This window comes from Danio aesculapii, chromosome 10 (genome assembly GCF_903798145.1).
Source record: "Danio aesculapii chromosome 10, fDanAes4.1, whole genome shotgun sequence".
NCBI lineage: Eukaryota > Metazoa > Chordata > Actinopteri > Cypriniformes > Danionidae > Danio > Danio aesculapii.
In genome coordinates, this window is record NC_079444.1 from 17,045,337 (window position 1) to 17,067,874 (window position 22,538).

At 35.9% G+C, this 22,538-nt stretch overlaps 1 protein-coding gene across 2 annotated transcripts in view; it reads right to left on the minus strand.

The window, feature by feature from the left end:
• Nucleotides 1-22,538, minus strand: part of ppp3ccb (protein phosphatase 3, catalytic subunit, gamma isozyme, b) — a 55,086-nt gene that overhangs the window by 17,976 nt on the left and 14,572 nt on the right. For both annotated transcript variants that reach the window (XM_056466368.1, XM_056466367.1), the window contains exons 3-6: nucleotides 22,379-22,503; nucleotides 9,701-9,812; nucleotides 4,276-4,421; nucleotides 39-178 (exon numbers count right to left, since the gene is read on the minus strand). In XM_056466368.1, coding sequence (XP_056322343.1) covers nucleotides 39-178; nucleotides 4,276-4,421; nucleotides 9,701-9,812; nucleotides 22,379-22,503 — 523 coding nt within the window. The remainder of the gene's footprint in view (nucleotides 1-38; nucleotides 179-4,275; nucleotides 4,422-9,700; nucleotides 9,813-22,378; nucleotides 22,504-22,538) is intronic.

Consider the following 22,538-nt stretch of genomic DNA (forward strand, 5'->3'; position numbering starts at 1 on the left):
AACAAATGCGCATGTGGGCAGACTGTCAGCTGGAGTACCTGTAGAAATAGGAACATCCTCTCACGCTGTTGTGACAAAAGTGCTCGGAGGTCTTTTCGCTGCCGTAGTCCTCGCCAGGGTCAGACCACAGCAAGTCGCACATCGGCCCGAAAGCTGGCGGCTCTTTAAACCTGTCTAACTGCAGAACAGCAGCGCAATGCAAACAGTCAGAGCACAAGAACTCCATGTTTCTGTTCTATCTTATTCATCAGTTCAACAATACAAACGTCATCAGTTTACATTTGCTTAGATTTTTAAAACTTCAAATTTGATCCATCCATCCATCAAAAAGCAATATATTAACAGTATACATTTAAAAGGTAAATAATATATACATTCATAGTTTATAATTAACAATACTTCAAATTAGCATTACAGTTATAAATAGTGTATTTCAATAGCAATAATAAAGATTACTATAAATAATAATAGTGATAATACTTTTTAAAATATTGTAAACAGACTAGGGCTGGGCGATTACTCAAAGTTATCGAAATCGACATTCAGAACCTATAATCAATCTAATTTTTCCAGGACAATTTTTTCAATTACTTTGCCTACTGTATGTGGTATCATGTGACTAAGGATGGGTATCGTTAAGGTTTTAACGGTATTACTACTTTTATGGATACTACTTATCAGTTCAGTACGTAAATGGTTCTCTTAATGTTACTTTTTGTAACTTTTTTTATTTTTATGAAAAAACACTATTTTGTTATTACGTTTTATTAAAGAAAAAAAACAACAATTGTAAAACGACTAAACAAAAAAATTTCCTGTAAAAGAATGTACAATGGTTTGAAGGAAAACGAGTCTCAGTTTTTAACCATTCTTCTGAATAAAAATCAACATGTTTGCCTTTTCTGGCAGAGGTCGGGATAGTTCTTGGTTTATTGTGCTCCCTGCAGTTGAAAATACCCTCTTTGAGTTGCAAAATGCAGTTAAATAATCAGATAATGTTTAAGATTATTCATTAACACATTCACATAAATGAGTTAACAGTGTTTTGGGAGTTAATGTAAAAATAAGCTGTTTTTTATCATTTCTTAATGAGGTAAGTTCAGTATTAGGCTATACATAGACTATATTTGTAAATACAGTAATGTAAAAGCATTTATGTTTGAGATTTATTTAGGCTACTGCAGAAAAAAATACTTTTTAAAATGTAACCGAATGTGTGTGTTTATTAAACTAATATTATACTAAATTAGAGACACCTTATGTGATTGACTGCTAGCATAATGATGTGGATGATGTACCTTAAGCTAGGCAGTCGAAAGCTTTTCATTCGTCTTTCTGCAGTTAATGCACTTTTGAAAGATGCTTAGCCAAACTTGTTGCATTTGTTGCAACGAGCATTGTCCACTCGGGAAATGCAACCCGTTTGGTTCTCTCCACCACTCTGCAAGCTTACGAGCTGTGTGTGCGCGTACACAGCCGAGAACTGTGAAGGGGTTGTTGCAAGATCGGATATGGCTGCGGCCGGAAGTTAATGAGATTTATATTATTTATTAAATTTTTCATTTATTGTATTTTATTAACGCCATCCCCCACCCTAAACCCAACAGTTACAGTAACGAAAAAACAGTAGTTGTACAGAGTATTATTTATGCTATCTATTAAATTACCCAATAAATTGTATTTTTTAATGCCTACCCCCACCCCAACCCTAAACCCAACCGTCACAGTACTGTAAAAATACTAATTATCGTTATACAGTGTCATATAAAATGCTATTATAATTTATGTACATAATCGCACTTCCAGCTGGCCGCGTATCCGATCTAGACTTTACCCTGCGAAGCCCTTTTTTTACGCGCTCACCGGAAACACAAGCATTTCCCATGTGGGATTGCCAACTGTGCAGACGGATATCAAATATGGCAAATTAGAAAAATGTTGGTCAGTTAAATTATGCTACTGTATGTAATGTTTATTCAGCAATAATTCTCCAGTACCGGTAGCAGAACCATTGTGATGTCAGAGCTTATCGATACTTCGGTCTTTTATAATTTAGCACTCATACCGATGAAGTACAGAGTTTCGGTACCCATCCCTACATGTGACCCCGTGCTGTTAAGGCTGATTTACTTCGAGCGCATGCATATGGTCCGGCTCAGCCTTCACACGGTCACATACCCTCGCACCTTTCAAAAAATGTAACTACACGTTGCGATGACGCTTAGCGCAAGCTCTGTGATTGGTCAGCTTGGTAGTGGTGACTAGCATGGATGGCGCGCAGAGCCGAGGGAGACCAGCAAGCCTGATGGAGCAATTGTTTACAAGTGTCGAGTCCTGTGGAGGAGCTCTAGTTGAAAACTTTTGTTTTGCATTTACCTTATGAATAAAGTTGTTTATTCCTCTGGTTCCCGCCTCTAAATGAGCGAGTTTAGCTTCTCGTACATTAAGGTAGCATTCAGAAAACAAAAAACCCGCGAAGAAACAGAGAAACATAAAAACCCGCACGAAGTATAAATGCACGGCTACATGCACCATAAGTCACGGCGATCACTCAACACAGAAGTATAAATCAGCTTTTAAAGGCTCTGCAGCCACATCTGATCTCTGGTCAAGTAGGAAGATGGACTTATTCTTGAGGCTTACTTTGCACTACAGTGACGATGATTGTAAGCTGTGCCAGATATGCCCTGAGACGGCATATTTTCTATTAGATTAAAATAATTGATTACATCAAATTATTTGTTTACAGAAGATGCAAGAAATGCACTGTTTAAAATATTCTTTACAGGACATACAAGAGTTAAATTATTTAAAAACGATACTGCATTTTCTACTTTTAATATGAAAAAAATTGAAAATAATTTATTGTTTTCAAAAGTGTGAGTTATTTATTTTCTTATAAAAAAAGTGACTGTTTTAGGTATAGTGCATTTTAATTTCAGTTGTTCAACATTGACATTCAATTAATAATCATAGATAGTATATAGTGTGCGTTTCCTTCAATTATTTTAAAATCAAGTATTGCACCCTTCATTCAAAAATCTAATACTTGTAATATCTGAGCATATTTACTGTACAAAACCTGTCAGTGAACTATAAAGACAAAAAAAATTAATAAATGAATTAAATAATTGTTCATTAATCATAAGAGTTAAAATATTCAATTAACCGAGATTTTGATTTTAGGCCAAATCGCCCAGCCCTAAAACAGACCATCTTCATTTTATTATATAATAAATTTAAGGTATTTAACAAAAAGAATACATCATTATACTTTTATTTCAATTTAGCATTTACTACACTGTAAAACCCAATAAGTTAAAGGTAACTCAAACCATTTGAGGAAACCGATTGAAACAAAGTTGAAAAAAAATAATCCGAATGAGTTCTGTGAACTTAATCCATTTGAGTAAACAAAGCAATTTGAGCACAGTAAAACCCAATAAATGAAGAGAACCCAAACCAACTGAGTACTGTAAAACCCAATAAGTTCAACTCCAACTGTTTGAGGAAACAGATTGCTACAAACCATTTGAGTTAAAAAAATTATCTGAGTAATGTGAACTTACTCCATTTAAGTTGAAATAATGCAGGTACTTTATTACTTCATTCCCTTCAACACTGAGTTCAAAACTCTTTTCAAATGAGTAAAATTAACTTTCAGTAAACTTTGAGTTAACTACACTCATTTCATTTGATAAAGTTGACTGTTGGGTTTTACAGTGTAGAAATAATAATAATATTATATTAAATTGCCTTTAATTACGCTACAAATAAAAAGTATTTGAATAAAATGCATTTCAATTATTTACTTATTGTTACTACACTTTAAAGAATTTTTAGTAGAAGATGAATCTTAAGTTTAAAATATTAAACTGAATTCTTGTATATTTTATAATAACAATAATTTCTAACAATAATTAAAGAAATAAGTCAACATAATCGGTAGTGCTCAGACAACAAAGAGCAAGGCAAATCAGCGAGTTCATCTAAACTCCATGTCTTTTTTTTTTTTTTGCTTAAGTATTCTTAGCAATGCTTGAAACAGATCAGTTTAAAGATGCAACTTCTCACAAGAGTGCTATAGCACGTTGACAGCTCGCTGTGGTTTAACAGCACAACTCCCTGAGAAGCTGCATATATAAAATCATCCCCTTCAAAAGAACCATCACAACAGCACTCAAAACACGGTCTTAAAAAAGTTACAAACACCCCGCCATCCAATACGGTTGTATGCAACACAACAGAAATCAAGATAATGCCTCAAAAACTTACTTTCCGGATGTCGTCGAGGCAGGTGACCTCAGGAGAAAGGCCTCCGTGAACGCAGAGGAACTGCTGGTTGAGCAGAGCGGCCAGAGGAAGGCAGTCGAAGGCCTCCATGCAGGCATCATACACCCGCTCCGTGTACTTAATCTTGCCTGCAATGAGAGAAGCACAATAAAAAAATAAATAAAAAAAAAAACACCCATGTATCTCTGAACACTTGCTAATGGAGCGAATGAGCTTTTCAAGCCAAGGCTGTCACGCTGCTCCCTTTGACATATCACAGTAATGCTGGGTGGGTGAGGGCAGAACAGGGGGCTTGCCAACTTTCCAAGGAATAGATGGAGGAGGAGAAGGATGTCGCATGCCTTGTTAGGTGATGTTGCAAGCAGACGCGTGTGCTAATTGGGATGAAGCGAGGAAAGAAGCGCGGCGGGAGGCTGATTAAAAGGAGGCTGAGGCCAGAGACCGGTTACACGTGGAACAAGGGGCCCGCATACCGCCGTTAAATCCTGACATTTTAGAACGGGCCAGCCGCGCCGCATATTGTAAACAGCAGCACTGACAGATGAGAAACAGACGGCCTCGTGATGAGCAAAAGAACAACACTGCGATGAAGCAGCACATCCTTATCAAAGGCTCTTTGATTAGCTGGATTGGATGAACAGCCAGCCTCCATTTAGGCTGAATGAACACATTAAGAGCCAAGATTTCTGCTGATGCCGACGGGAACGCCATTGAATCCTGACTGGCTAAATTGGGGGAGCTTTTGATGCAGGCCACTGATCCATTTGACGTTATAAATCTAAACGTTTAATTATTAGTTAGTAGAAGACGGTGTCTAAATGGCTGTTTTGTTCGGTTTTCATGTTGGCGCCAATTAATTTTGAGTTTCGCACTGGTGCCGCTACTAATTTGCTAAACTGATATGTGATGCAATTTCTGTTGTGTATGTGAAACGTTAAAGAATAAAACAGAATGCTACTAGGGTTCACATTTAATCCCCAAGTTACACTGACTAATTAGCAACTTGATCCTCAGCACCAACAGGGTAGAGTGAATGCATGAATGCTTGTCATCAGTGCACTGTAAAACCCAACAGTCAACTTTATCAAGTGAAATGAGTGTAGTTAACTCAAAGTTTACTGAAAGTTAATTCTACTCATTTGAAAAGAGTTTTGAACTCAGTGTTAAAGGTAATGAGTTAATTAAAGATCTCATTACCTCAACCTAAATGGAGTAAGTTCACAGTACTTAGATTAGTTTAACTCAAATGGTTTGTAGCAATCGGTTTCCTCAAATGGTTCGAGTTGAACTTATTGGGTTTTACAGTACTCAGTTGGTTTGAGTTGTCTTCATTTATTGGGTTCTACGGTGCTCGAATTGCTTCGTTTAATCAAATGCATTAAGTTCACAGCACGCACTAGAATTAGTTTTTGAACTTAATTGGTTTATTGCCATTGGTTTCCTTAAATGGTTTGAGTTACCTTAACTTTTTGGGTTTTACAGTGTGGCAATGGTTTGTTTGCAAGTGGACATATCCACCTCTGGTTGCCTAGTTATGTTTGCGAATGACATTGACTACGTTTACGTGGACTTCAATTATCAAATTATTCGCCTTAAGACAATAATAGGATTAAGGTGTTTACATGAGTTGCTTTCATGGTCCCTGTTATATCATGAAATGTTAAAGCACATAATTCGATTAATGTCACTGCGTCACCAGGCTATCCACATTTCTTCCAGAGTTTCATTTAATTTAAGGTGTTTCATTTTTAATTTGTTGACTATCTGCAGTTTGGCACTTTTACCTTCATTTAGGAACATTTCATGCACGCCCCACCTGACATGAGATATTGTCTGAGAGTATGTAACTGCTGGAAGACTGTTGTTTTAATGGAATTTAATACCGCACGTTGTATGGGAAAATTCACGTTGCAGGCGTCTGTGGTCCTTTACGGACTCGGTAGGTGCAGAGAACAGTGTCAAACAGACGCGTGTGTAGACCATCCTGTTGCAAAATTCTGCAAAAATCCTACACAATGGTAATAATTTAAGGTGTTTACATGTCTAATGCACTTCAATAATGTGACTAAAATTGGCATACTCTACGTCTTAATTCCATTTCTGTTAATTCGATTGTGACTTTAGTCGGATTAAGGTCATCAAAAATAAATAAATAACAAAAAATAAATAAAATCACAGTAGACTCTTAATCAGAGTATTGTCTTAATCGCATAAATTTAAATACCAGAGCCATTCAGAAGCACAGAATAGTGCACTGCACTCCCATTGAAGCTGTAAGTTTTACCGTCTAATTAATACATATTACCCTCTTTAACGTTATAAAGTGCTTACTAAGCGACTGAAATTTGCTTCAGTGTTTAACATGGCAATAAATGTCACCTAAAATGGCATTCAAACTCACATTAGTAGCATTTAACACTGAATAATGCACATAAGGCACCTGAGGTGATCATTGTCATAGTAGTTTATGCTGTTTTTCAGCTGCTATTAAAAAAAATAATAATAAAAAATTTCCGCAGAAATAGAAGCAGTTTCTAAAATAGACATTTCACATGTCGCTGTCATGGATGGTAAAGACAAAACCTCCATTTAACGGGAAACGATACCTTTAGTGAATGTCACAGCCTTGCATTGAATGTAGTTAGGGCAGTGTTATGTATGGAATGAATTAGTTTTCTTGGCACTAAAAACAAGCATTTGAGGAGAATTGGTAGGAGTGTTTAATGCCAACAATTAAGTTAGAACCAATGTCATCATTGCCATGCATCTATAAATAAAACCCAACCAGCTATCGGAGTTTAAGAAACAACTTTAGGCTCGAGTCAGCACAGTGACTACTGATGGCTAGTGCAGGAGCAGTGTGGCTGAATGAAGCAAGCGAGTTTGTTGCATGTCTCCCATTGCTTGGCATGGCCACATCCTGTCGCCAACGGTCAGTGTAAGTCTAGTTGCCAGAAGTCACCAGATCTTCATTGAAATGAATGGGATTGTGCTGCGTTGTCGCTGGTGGTGTGAATGGGGCTTTATTAACTAATCCAGATAAACCAACCATTATTAACAGCACTGCGAGATCCAGTGCTGGATTAGCTGGATTGGAAAAACAGCCAACCTCAATTTTAGGCTGAATAAACGCATCAACGACCAGGATCTGCTGATGCAAACAGAAATGTCATTGGACAATGGGTGGATTCTGACTGGCTAAATTATGGAGTTCTTGATGCAGACCACTGATACATTTGACATTACAATTTGGTATGAATCGAAGCTTAAAATTGAATCATTTAGTAGAACTAAAACTTATGGCTCCAGACTGTGACTAAATGGCTGTTTTTTGTATGTGTGTGTGTTTCCATGTTGGTAGCAATTAATTGAGGTTGCACTGGTGCTGCTACCAATTTGCCTACCAGATAAGGGCTGCCATGTCCTAATGCATATGAAAAACATTAAATGGCAGGGCAAATAGAACCGCTGTACTCATTTAAAACCAGTCACACAGTGTGATCAAAAAAACAGCACAAGCACAGAGCAAATGTGTTTACATACAAATTAAAATAACATAACTTTTATAATGATATATGTAACATTTATTGAATATTTTGAAAGGGACATACTGAAAGATGTTCATAGGAAGCAAAAACAAAAATATTGATTATTATATTCAGTTTTCTCAGTGTATGTAACATCTCATACCATGACTTCATTAATTTAAGACTAACTGCTCTGATTTAAATCTTTTAAAGCCTTTTAAATGCAGAAAATAAAAAACAAAAACATCTCTATTTATCTATAAATTTTATATTTATACTAAACGTCATTAGGCTAGTATCTTCATAAATACAAACCATAAAGTAATTTTTATTCAAGTAGTTATGTGAATTACTAGAAAAACTACATTATTCCTTTTGCATACTTCTAGTATTTTTTTAATGAACAATCAGTTGAATTTACATCTTAAAGCTCAAATTCAAGATATTGCCACTATCCACTCAAGCGGTGACATTCATTTCTAATAGACAAGACATGCAACTTTGATATTAAATATATGGCAAAAATAATTTCATAAATGCTATTCAAATATTATATGGAGCCTTGCAAGAAATTATTAACTTGATAATTGCTTTACTTGCAACATGATTTTCATTTTGATTTTAAGTATAATAATAAGGTATGTCCAGATCTGATCACGTAATCGCAAAATCAGGTCAGATCACACGGTTCCAAACTCGATCGAAATCGGTCGTTACCTCCCAAACGGGACTCGAGAGATATATACATGCATGTATATCTCATTAAAATAAAAATAATCTCCTTATTTTTTAACACAGCTATAGTTATGCGGTGGCACATAGTTAGACCTCTTTCTTGACTGACACACAGAAACAGCAACACGTGCAGCATGATATCACTTTGTTTCAGAGACGCTATAGGTTAAATGCTGGCAAAGTAGAACATGGAAGCAACTTGAAGCGGAAAGAGTATGTCTGCGGTCTGGAGGTATTATAAAGTTGATGACGACAACATTGCCATTGCAAACTGTGAGATATGTAAACTGGGGATTGCCTGCCGGGTATTTTTCAGGTGAGGTGCTATTTGTTTTTATATTAGATTTTTTTAATATATTTACTGTTGCACTAAAGTCCAAAAGTGTAGAATTTTTGTTATTTATTACTTGATTGTTCAAGCTACCTCACAGAAGTGCTCTGTTTGTTAACAGTTGTTGAATGTTAAAATAGGGTGAATTAAATAAAAAATATGAAACATCCTGGATCTGTTTCTTCGCTCTTCTGTATTCTTTTTATGTATTATATAAGTATTGGATCGGGTTTCGGTATCGGCAGATACTCAAATACAAATGACTTCGACTCGAGGGCGCAAAAAAACAACTTTACCAGTGTAAATGGTAAGACTGCAAAAATGAGTATAAAATAAAGGACTTTGAAAACGCCACAGCAGCAGCTGGAAGCATAATTATATTAGCCAAATATTTATCGAACACGTTAAACAAGGGAATAATAAAACTGCATGAATGGCAGGTGTTACGATTTTGCACAGATTCTGTGTGGGTCTGCTTATGATCATCAGCTGCTAGAGGAAAGCAGACAGCCGTTCCTGTGTGAGGGCTTCAGTTAGCTGTCAGCGTTTGTCATGACAGGGATGATGGCTGATGTAAATCTAAGTGGGGAGTGAAGAGCCCTGACGAGTGCCGAGGGATGTGATTGAGCTCTGAGCCTGTGGCCCGTCATCCAATACTCTCCTGACACCATCCCTCTCGGGATGCCACCATGGTAATGGGGAAAAAATTGCTGTGACAGACTTGAATGATAGGATGTGGTAAAATCTCATTTCGTTCACTTGATAACGTTTACAGACACACACAAGCTACGAGTCGCCAAAGAGTTGAGCTTACATTCTTGTTTAAAGGTGAAGTACTCCGTAAGATGCCGACACTCGTGGTTGCCTCTGAGGAGGAAGAGGGTGGTCGGGTGGTTGATCTTCAGAGCCCACAGATAGAGCACACACTGCAGATGCAAACACAAAAAGCACATCAACAAAATAAACTGCCAACAACTATATGAGCTACTGTTCCACTGGTGCTTTCAATACCCATGTATTTGTAAGTGTAATTATAATAAAGTTCTACAGTAGTTTTAGTATGAAAATGCAGGTCACTGAAAGTTTAAAACTAATATTTCTCAGTGCGCCAAACATGACATCCTGCAGACTAGGGATGGGATTTATTGCGATAACAGTATTATTGACAAAATACAGTTGAAATCAGAATTAGTAGCCCTCCTGAATTATTAGCACCCCTGTATATTTTCCCCAATTTCTGTTTAACGATTTTTTTCAACATTTCTAAACATAATAGTTTAATAACTCATTTCTAATAACTGATTCTTATCTTTGCCATGATGACTTTACAAAACATTTTAATATATATATATAATTGTTATTTTTTTTTTTTTAAGTAGATTAGTGAAGGGCAATAAAATCGGTATCAGTATTAATTGACCAGACACCATTGTCAATAACGAATAAAAAAAAAAAAAAAAGTTTTGGTATGAGGTCTCGGTTAGAAGGCTATAGTTTTAATGAAGTGTGGCTGCTGCGCGCGCATTTGTCATTTCCAATGGAGGCACACGACTTGCATGACACATGGGAGCGACGTGACGTGTGCGCATTTCCCCGGTACACCTAGTTGACAAACATCTGAACTTTTTTTTAGAATGCCACAAACATTTTATCTATCAAGTTTAAGAGTCTCTTTAACACTTGTTTATTATATTATAAAGAGATGAAATATTTAGTTTAAATGTTTTTGCTTTTGACTATTGAAATAATTTGCCTTAGTAATGTTGGTAAAATAAAGAAAAATCCTTATATTCCTAAATGGATAGTTAAAAAAATAATCAATAATTATCGATACTGAACGATATGAAACATGATACCTATGGAGTCAATCTAGGGTTGTATATACTTGCAAAATAAAAAAAACGTTTTGCAAACAAAAAAATAAAAGTATTGACTAAAAAAACAATAATAATAAATGCAAATCTCCAAAAATCTACAAATCAAAATTTGAGAAATAAAAAGTTTGCTAAAAAAAAATAAAGAACTGCAAAGGGAAAAGTTTAGAGAAATAAAAATGAAATTTGCAAACAAAAAAGAACTGCAAATGAAAAAATAATAATAAAAATAATAATAATAATAATAAATAAATAAAAAATAAAATTAAAAAAAAATCAAGCTGTACAAAAAAATAAATAAATAAAATATTTGCAGTTAACTATATATATTTGCAAAACATTTTTATAGCATTGCAATTACAAAGACTTATTTTCTTTTGCCATTCTTTTTTTTTTGTTTTCTATTTTTTTTTCTATTTTTATTTCTCAAAACTCAATTTTCCCTTTGTAGTTCATTATTTTTGTTAGCAAAATTATTTTACTTCACAAAAAAAATTTTGCTTTACGATTTTTGAAGATTTGCATTTAATTATCTTTTTGCTCAATACTTTATTTTTTGATTGCAAAACTTTTTTAATTTTACAAGTATTAACGGCCCTCGATTGACTCCATAGATATCATGATAATTGTTTTTGCAATATCGCCCAGCTCTATTTTCAAGATACTAGTATTCAGTTTAAAGTGACAATTAAAGCTTTAACTAGGTTAATTAGGCAAGTCACTGTATAACAATGGTTTGTTCTGTAGGCAATAAAAAAAATGGGGGCTAATAATATTGACCTTAAAATGGTTTCAAAAATAAAATAAAAACTACATTTGTTCTAGCCAAAATAAAACAAAGACTTTCTCCAGAAGAAAAAAAATGACAGGAAATACTGTGAAAAATTCCTAGCTTTGTTAAACATCACAAGGAAAATATTTAAAAAAGAAACAAGGGTTAATAATTTTGACTTCAACCGTATATAGTGCAGAGACCTTCAAACCTGCTCCCGGATGTCTACTATCCAATAGAGCTCAACCATAATCAAACACAATGAAGCAGTTGAATCAAGCTTTTCAGGATCATATAAAATACAAGCAGATGTGCTGAACCGGGTTTGAAATGCACTTTGTAGGACAGTAGGTCACCACGAGAAGTTCGAGACCTCTGAAATAATGTTGTGATAACACATTGATGTTTTTTCGGTTACGTTCATACTGGATGCTAGAGAGCAAAGAGGACCAAGATGATAGAAACCTAATGAAAGGGATTATATTTGAACACAAAGAAACGCTTGTGACCATATCTGGATTTCTTCCTCATTCTGTGAAATGAAACCACGTCTAGTCACAAAAAGGAGTAATGTGAAAAACTGGGCTGGTGTTATGCAGTGAATTTAAACAACTACAGCTACTGTATGAAATCATTGAACAGACCATTTGCATGTTTTATTCATATTACTATAATAAGTCTAGAATTTCACAGACAGAATTTTAATTTAAAACAATTAAACATCACAACCATCATGAATCATATTACCCAGTCAACATGGACCATGAAATAAACAGACTGATATTAATATATGTTCCATCGAATACATACTGACACAATAACGGTGAACACAATCATTAGCGTTCTCAAACTAATACGCTGGAAGGCCACGGCACAGCAGGTTTAATGTTTAAGAGGATTATACCTCCATTACTCCTGATATTTTATTAAAAAGAATAGATCATTCAAAAATGAAACCCATTTGATCATAGGAGTGCAATAGCATTCAGAGTATGCACATTTTCTCAATGCATAGTTTACTCAAATGTTCTTATTTGTCACTATGGTTAGAGCCCTGCATTTGAGCCCAGGCCTGTCGGGGACTGACTTTGTGCCCCTAGAGCCGGGCTTCAGGACAATTTTTCATGGCATAGCTAGCACGCATATTGGGCTTCAGGTTTGCTTTAAAAAAAATAAAAAGTTTAATGAGATTTTATGTGTGCAGTCCGGAAGTGCTTGAGATTTCCAGCCACGTGCAATGGAGAACATAAAGCAGGGTATTTGCAGGAATCCTAAAGGTAATTTCAATAGCTTTTTAAGACTTTAAAGACCTTCTCAGAAAATTAAGACCTCATCGCCAGTTCAAGTTCTAATCAGTATCAAACCTTTAACTTAATAAACAGTAGTTAATAAACAGTTGTAGTTAAATAAATCAATGGAGCACAACCTTGCAACAGAACTCAAGATAAGCTCGGAAGAAACAAAGCTTGAAAGAATAAATTACGCGGTTGTTTTCAGCGACAAGCTTTAGCCATTGTTTAAACTCGTCTTTCTTCAACCAGCAGTACACAAACTAACATTTTCCCATTTTGCCGTCTGTTTCGCTCTGTGGTTTCGGTACATGTGGAGAGAGTCACATTACCTTCCCGCGTTTGTCGCATATTACATGACATCACCCAGACAGAGGAGCTTGACCGGACATGTCCCGGCCCGAACCAATCGCGTGGATCGAGCACGCCGTTGTTAATATTAGGAGGAAAATAAATATATTTAAGCTTTGTTGGAGTCAAACACTTTGGACAAAGCTTGAATAAAATTTAAAGACTTAATACCTTTTTAAGGTCCTTAATTTTCTCATAGTTGATTTATCAACTTTTAATACTTTAAGACCCCGCAGACACCTTGTAAAAGAGAAAAATTGACAAATGGCAAACTTAAAACGGTGAAAAAACGCTAGAGGAAAAGGAAGACTTCTGGTCAACTTTTCGAATAGTAACTTTAAAGAGGAGCCAACTGGTTATGCACAATGCACAACTTGTAAATTGAGAAAACTCGCTTTGGACCACATACCGCTTGGATCTAGATGTCACAAACTAAAAAAAAAAAAAAATTAATTAAAAAAAAAAAAAAAAAAAAAAAAAAAAAACCTCCAAACATGTCACTAAATTATTCAGATAAAAAAAAGAAAACGAAACAAAAAAAAACCTTTCTATTAAATACAAATCAGGTCTATTTTAATGGCTGTAACGGTATAAGCTGTTTGGCGGAAAAAAGACAAGCTTCGGGTCGGACCCGGGCCAAAAACGTTGATAAGCTGTTAGACAAGAGCAGGGCTACAGCCTGTGCGTCTCGGGCTAGGGCTTAGATTTAAGGCCCGTGCAGGACTCTAACTTTGGTTAGTATACTGCATCCAAAGTGTAATGGGGTTGAATTGGGCTGTGTTCAGACCTGGAAGCTTTGGTTGGATAAAAATGAATTCTGGTCAAATTGCTCTGTTAATGCAGTTATTGCTATGCACAAGGGGCCATTCACACAGAAGATGCATTTCCATTCCAATGCGCTACTTTTCCATTTTGCTTGACATTTTTGAAATGCTGTGTCAAGTTAAAGTAATTTCAACGTTTACACACAGCACTGCTCAATGTCATTTTCAGTGGAACCCAAGAGGAACTCAAAGGCGGAGCAAGAATGGCAAGCTTTTGTTTACTGTAGCAAGTTGGCATGACGACTGTTTTACTTGATAACAACATGGCAGGCACTTTAAAAACAAAACAAACAAAAAAACATCCTGTGTGTTGCGTCTCATCTTTTTAAAGACAAAGCATCATTCTGTGTGAATGGTCCCTCAGACTGCTGAAAAGATTTGCCTGTGTCTTCTGCAGTAGACCGAAATATGAACAACACACACCATAGGTATCTAAACAAACCAAAAGCAAAATGTTTAAAGATAAAGGATGCTCAAAAATACTTGGACTTTCTTGTCATTGTTAAAATGCTGGCCAATATAATTTGACGCATTAGAAACTTGCCCTATCTCAAACTTTTAAACAGTAGGGTTTCATTTAAAAGTGCATACAGCAATTAGTATGTCATTACATCACTCCAAACACAACCACAGACTACCACAACGTAGAACATATGGCAGAATTAAGAAAGACTGTATGTTCTTTTTACATTCGCCTCTGACACAATCCCTCAAACCAAAGCTTAAGCTAGAACTATACTCTGTAAACTGATCATAACGGTTAGCTTCATACATGCCAGTCACTCTGCGTGTGCCATTAGCTCATCTCCACTATCCCATTAAACACCCACAAGGCTTTACAGTTCACACCTGGTTAGATGATTAACCGCAGAATAACGCTGCACAACGGTGAACAGGACTGCAGTATTAAAGTCAGCATGAAACAGAAGTTGTGATAGTTTTCTTCCCTATTGTGAAACATCCAAGTGAAACGACATCATGATAAAAATGGGGGGATGGATTTCGAGAGCATAGAGAGCAGCTGCTAGGTTCCATGGTTTAAAAGTGTTTATAAAAAATTAAATGAACAATAACTGATAAACCTAGTTAACGTTGGGAATAGGCATGGGATGATAACCGTTTTCAAGGTATACCACAGTTTGGAAAAGTCAAGGTTTTAAAATAGACAAAAGTTTCTATAATACCGTTCCTAAGGCATGTGTAAGATTATTTTTTTAATTGACTTTTTTTTTGTTTGTTTTTTTTGGACAACAGTATCCAGTACCAGCAGAAAAAAAAAAAATATCCAAAGATGCCGTTTTAAATTGTAAAGAAATCTGTGTTTTTAAACTAATGAAGACAGAAGAAGTCAATGAATCATTTTCATTATTTAGCCTGACGTGTTTACCGTTACAAAATATTATAAATCTTTCAAAAAATAAAATATATTGTTTTCAAAGGGGAAACAAGTTTTAGTTTTTTTACCCAGACATTTAAAAAGAACATATTTTAGAGCAGTAATCTCAATACCGTGAAACCGTGATATTTTATCCAAGGTTATCATACTGTCAGAAACTTATACCGACCCATGCCTAGTTGGGAATCAAAAAATCTATTCCAATTTTGAAAACCGATTCTTAAGATTATTTTAAGATACTTAACACTTCGAATCCTTTTTTTAATCTGCCAGACCCTTCAGCGCTGGTGAACTACCATAACTTTAAACCTAAATATGGATTGCAGGAATCACCCAAATGTGTGGCTACATTTTGTAAAGAATGAAGACAAAGATAAGTGTGATCATTGTAAAACTTATAATGCTAAAAGGCAAGGTGTCACAACCAATATGACCAAGAATCCGATGGTGGTTCTAGGGCTACACGTGGTCCCCTGACACATTTTCGTTGTTGTATGTGCTATTTGCAGTGCATTTTTGTATTTGCTTGTGCTGTGAGTATTTTCATGCACATGTTTGGTCAGAGATTGATAAATTAAGGTTTACTATTTGCATCTCCATAAAAACCAATAAATCTATAAACTTTTTGGGGTCCCCAACACGGTTTCATTGTGGTCTGTACTATTTGCAGTGCATATCTGTATTTGCATGTGTTGAGAGTATTTTCATGCTTAATTTATAAATACAATTAAGAAAAAGACACAACTAAATTAAAGTGTTTTATCGTTTCCCGAGTCTAACAGTACTCAAGTACACGAACTGAATGATAAAAATAAAATTCAATAAAATGAATCGTAGTTAAGGTCACAAATGATACAATTTCTTATAGGGCTGGGCGGTATATCGAGTTCTGGGGATATATCTATAGGATTCCCCAACGCGATGCGGGATTATCCAATATCATTCATATCGATATGGTTTGAGGCCACACGTGTGCATTCTGCACGAAACGGACCACTCCGAGGAAGCATGCGAGCACCACTTGCACAAATGTGCGCATGCGCAAATGAATGATTCACTCCATGAGTCATACAAAAGATTTGTTCAAAATGAACGAATCGTGAAAGAACGACCAATCACTGACGCGACATGGAGGAACATGCAGTGTCGGTGTTGTATCGAAATCTGACCCCCCGGACAAATCTGACTCCCTCTCCCGTGCACGCACGTCACACAGCGCCTGCGGCTGTCACATCGGTTTATCAGAAACATTTTACCGATCATAACACAATTAGCTCTGTGTTCTGGTCTGTTATAATGACTGTTTACATTTATATGCTTAACCAGCATTTCATCACAGTACTCTGAAACTATTTCGTTACTTCTATAGTCTATTCGTTTTCATCTGCTTATTTAATATTTAGTAAAACAAGTTTAGTCAAAACAAAAGAAAAAGTGTCGGATTTTTTACATGGAGTGAAACACTTATTTTGAGTTATCTTCAGTATGTGCACTGTTTAATAATTGTGCATAATACATGTAAATGTGCAACTAAAAAACTTGTATAGATTTAATTTGTTTATAAAATCACACAACTGTGGTATACAGGATTACTGATAACAACACTGTAACTGTGACATAAAATAGTGCGTTTCATATTTACATTCAGTGTGGTTCTTTTCTATCCTACAATACTCTTTGTTGTGTTACTATTTAAGTGTGTTCCTTTTTTGCTCTGACAATGTAGCTATGTTTTCTATGGTTCTGTTTACTTTGTTATTTGCACAACAGCACAGTAGGGCTGTGTATAGTGTTAAGTGGGAAAAAACCCTGTACTGTATTCAAAGATTTTAATTTTTTTATTTGTTTAGAATTTGAAATGTTGTGCAATTTATAGTTAAACAGGAGAGAGCCCTGTGCTGTATTTTATTTATCAAAGATGTGCAGCTGTTATTTATTTGTAAACAGGGAGGGAAACCCCTGTGTTTAAATTATATTTTGCTCAAAAATGGTTTAATAAAGTTTTAATAAAGGCTTTAACTCAAGTAACCATTTATGGGAAAATACCGGATATATATCGTATCCCGTCATTCCTCCTAAAAATACAGAGATATGATTCTTTGCCCATATCGCCCAGCCCTAATTTCTTATACCTTAATCCTTTTAAAATCATTATACAATCACAGGCATCAAAAACACATGCAAATGATAACTTGCAATACAAACTCAACACTGCATATACTGCAATGTGACTATAGCGAACGATCACATTGCGATATCAATGCTGAAATGATATATTGTGCAGACCTAGTTGGTTCACAACACTGATTTAAAATAATGCACCGTGTTTGATTTACTGCGCATCCCGAGAGCAGAACGCCCTTCATTAACTGACTCTAATACGGCAACAACACAAAATGTTATTTGTGAGCCACCATTCTCCCTCACTTCAAAAGCAAAAGCTCAAACAAGAAAAAAACTGAAGAGTGTCACAGGTCAATCACAGTGTTCAGTCAAAGGACGGGACCCCTTTTATGTTGTCAAGTCATCATCGTTTTGGTAGGTGCTACTTCAGAGGGAAAAATCTCTCTTTTATATAACTATAAACCAGCCTATTAGCAATGTTTGTTTATTTCCAGGGAGATGACAAGGGCACTCAACCCAACATACACACCCTCTTCCAGGTCTGTTTTTTTTCCAACAAGCTTTTTATACTACTACATTGGAATTGAATCTGAGAATGCAAATCGATAAGCAGAATTGGAATTGATAAAATTTATAAGATGGTAGAAAGTTCAACTAACCAATCAAAAGCTTGCCAAGAGATGGTCCACTCTCATGAAGGACTGAGTCAGTCTATTCTTTCAAAATACGTATAGTTTTGTCTGTATCAGTAACAAAGTATGCATATACACAGCTACTTAAGTGAATATTTTTATTCAATTTCACCTAGCAAATCTGTGGCTTATACCACAACAAAATACAGATGAAAAAATATTCCCAAAACCAGTCCTGCTGAAAAAGTGGATGGTAGAGCTGCCCGATTAATCCAAAAAAGATCATGATCTTGATTCGACACTACACATGATAATAATTCTGCTAGTCTGCGATTCAGCCAATTATGTTTTCACAGTCACAAGAGAAACGCAAAAGGCGGATGCACAGGTCTTCACATTGTTTTATATACATTGCTCAGCAACAAGGACACCTCCAACAAGGACACCTCCAAATTGCGTTAAAAGTGTCACATACTGTATCTGCGAAATCACACATGAGCTGATGCACTGTTTGTTTACTACCGAGAGGATGTGCGCATGTCTGGCAATGATGTCTACATTAGTGAACAGAACCTGCATAGGCTGTAAATAACAGGTAATAAAGTTGTATATAAAAAAACAAAACAAAAAAAACATTAAGTGTTTTGCAGAACGATCGATTCTCAGAAGCTGTTTGGGAAGTATGATTTGCACATTTTGTATGTTTTTTTTTTTCTACAAAGTGACGACAGCTGTGACATAAGCACACTCAGCAGTTAAAGCGAAACCAAATAATCGCATTTTAAAGTTATGATTACGACAAGCATTTGACATGCGTTTCTTTCATAGCGAACACAGTGTTATGCATGAAAATAAAGGTTTACTAGGTCAGTATAACTGCTTTAGCCTATATACTGTTGAATATAATGCAAGAGGGAATCTGATGACAAATGTTTCATTTTATCAGTGAATAAAATGGTCTAATAATGTTGTCAATGACAAATGACAAGCATGTCTCAAACATAATTTAACTTCAGAACTATAAATAGTTGTATTCTGATGTCCTCACTGTGAATTAACAGGACAAATTTAAAGTCTGTTCAAGCCCACCATTCCAAGTCCACACAAAATTGTGGATTTTAACCAACAGTAGATCCACACATACGCCTAACATTATTATTGTTGTTTTACCATGTTTAACAATAATAATAGCCTACTCATATTAACCTTTATTTTACATCTGCAAAATCGTGAGAAAATAGTCATCTTTATTTTAAACAAAAACATTAAAAATTGTGATTCTCATTTTAGCCAGAATCGTGCAGCCCTAGTGGATGGCCACTAATGTACTCAACGGAGAGTTGATTGGACTTTTGCATGGTTGTGGTTTGCTACTGGTTGACCTAATATGAGTGACAGGTTTACCTGCCCAAGCACTACACAACAATAAGTAAATTAATTAAAAAAAATATATGAGTAAATATGAGATATGCAAGGATAACCCAAAACAAATGCAATATATGATAAAAATACTATAAAAACAATAACAATTGTCGATGTTGATTTTAAGGTGACTCTGCAGAATACACATTTTTTTTCTTCTTCCTCTCAGGAAGGATATGCTGCTTTAGCTCTCAGTTATCTGTAAAGAGTCCCATCAGCGGTGGCTGTTTCATCAAGTCCTACACTGACAGAAATAGTAAAAATAAAGAGTTCTCCACACAGCTCTGGGTTTCGGGGTGGGGCAAAGTCTGGTGGCGTAACCTACGGAAGCGTTTGATGACTGCAGTGTCCCAGTCAGAGGGAGTTAGCAGGTGGTGTGGCGGATGACTGAAGTTCAGTGCTTTGTGGCCTGTGATGTCCAGGGTGGGAGTAGGAACTCAGCCTGGCCTTTGTTGTGAAACACGCACTCTTCTCTTTCTATGCGTCTCAGGTGGCCGGCGGCCCTGGACCCTCAGCTGTGTTTGATGGTATTGAGCAGCGGTGTGTCTGCTCTCGTACGCTGCCTCTTTTAACCATGACATTTCTCCCTTCCCTGAACTTTGCAAGCAAAGCGCGACGCAGAGGTGGAAGCTTTTTGAGGACTCACACTCGCCAGCCCATTCAGAATGACATCAGACATCAAGCCCAACAATATAAAAGACGCCAGCTGATAAAGCTTACCAGGAGTTTTCTCTAACAAGAAAAAAAAAATGTACACATAACCTCGGTGTTGAGAATCACATTCTCTGAACTGCAGGATGGCAGGATCAATAAATCCTTTAATGCCATCTGCTTCATCTTTGTGGTTGCTTTACAATGACAACACCGTGTTACAGGCAGAGGTGACATGCTGATTGCATCATCATAATGCATGGTACAACAGAGGGTGCTTGAATAGAACTGCCACATGGCATATTCAGAGTGCCAAGATACTTAAAATGCAAACGCATTTAGTGTTGACAAAGCACAAGATGTAACTTCATTTGGCACAGATGTGATCAAAAGGCCTTGAAATTTCAAAAGACTTTGTACAGAGATTATAAAGAGATTTAAACAGAAAACTGGCCTCTTTTTCAAAAGAACTCTGAATTTCGTAAAGAGTTGTCTTTATTGATAGCATTTGTGGCATGCTAGTGATGCACCAAAATACATTTTAACTGAAGCAGGAAAGTGCAATGATTTTAGGCAAATTCCAAAGCCAAAAATTAAAAGGTTCTGGTAAGGCACATTTGCATAACTGAACTTGGAGGGCTCTTCTGAATGTCTTATCAGTTTATAAAGAAGATTTTTGGGGAAATTGCACTTTTTGAAAATAAAGTTTCATTAATTCAACCTTTTTGGTCATAGTGAAGTGCCTGTAAACTGCTGACATGCTTGAAGTTTCTCCACATTGTGTGCAATATAGATGTTGATATGATCAAACCCATTGTTTGCACAGTCAGTCCTTTTCATTTAGTGTTTATTAGGCATGGAACAATAACAGTTAAGGTATACCGCGGATTGGAAAAGTCAAGGTTTTCCATCAATATTTTCTGCTAAGGTATAGGTAAGGTTTTTTTTTACATTTTGTTTTAAGTTTTTTAGGACAACAGTACCTCTAGCAGAAAAGATATCCAAAGATGCGGTTTTAAATTGTACAGAAATCTGTGTTTTTGAAACTAATGAAGACAGCAGAATTTTATTATTTAGCCTGACATGTTTAATGTTACAAAATATTTTAAAAGTTTCTAAAAATAAAAGATATTGTGTTGAAAGGGGGAAAAGTTAGCTTTTTACCCAGACATATTAAAATAAAAAGTTGTTTTTATTTTTCCCAATCACAATACCATGAAACCGTGGTTTTTTTATCCAAGGTTATTATATCGTCAGAATCTTATACCAGTCCATGCCTAGTGGTCATATTTCTAAGTGTCATTTTTAAGATCAAAACTTGCACCAGGAATGCCATCATCATCTGAACCATACTGCCTCCATAGTATTCTTCACGTATGAGTGGGCGCTGCCATTTGTATCTTTTTGGCTCGAGACATCCAGTCTTATTCCTTTCCGGTCATTTATAGATGTTAAAAACAGCTCGGTATGCTGGTTAATGTTGCAAAGTGATATTTTCTTATTATATTATTCTGCTTTGTCTGTATAGTCATGCAAACACTTGTTTGTAGAGCAAGTAATTTGACCGTTTTCTGGCATTTATTATTCCTAGTCATTTCTCCCATAGGCAACAGAATCGGAAGTTCGAAAACAATTGCAAAAATGAGTGCACTTCAGCATTGAAGAATAAGGTCAATAGAAGACAGGTATGCTTGAGGATTCTGTCCTTTCTATGGTGGCATTAAGCACTGTTTTTGATTTGTTTAGACCTTTGGTCTGTGTTGTACTCATATTTCAGTCAAACCACACTAGAGTTACATTCTTACATTAGGGTTACACTCTATGAGAGAAAGTGAAACATCACACTAGTCTCATTTTAACAGACATATAAGGTTATATGCCTTTACAGCCAGTAAGGGTATAAAAAAATATTTCTCTTGTATAATAGTTTTGTCAAATATGCTTGAATACCAATGCATGCATTACTGTCAAATTTAAGAGGCAAGGTGAAATGATTTTCTATGGTAATCAACACCACAGACTATCCTGAGATTAACACGTATCGAACATACAGCTTTCTTAAAATATGCTTATCCAGACTTTTCAGAGAGACTCAGCTGTTGACCACTTAACCCTATTTTACATACCTCATTAGGATCGTTGCAGAGTAGCACTCACCTCAATACTGAAATAGCCTCGATCCACGTAGTCTCCCAAAAATAGATAGCGTGTGTTGTGCGGGGAACCCCCCACCTCGAAGAGCTTCATCAGGTCGAAGAACTGCCCGTGGACATCTCCGCACACTGACGACAGAGACAAAATACAGTAAGACAAATGC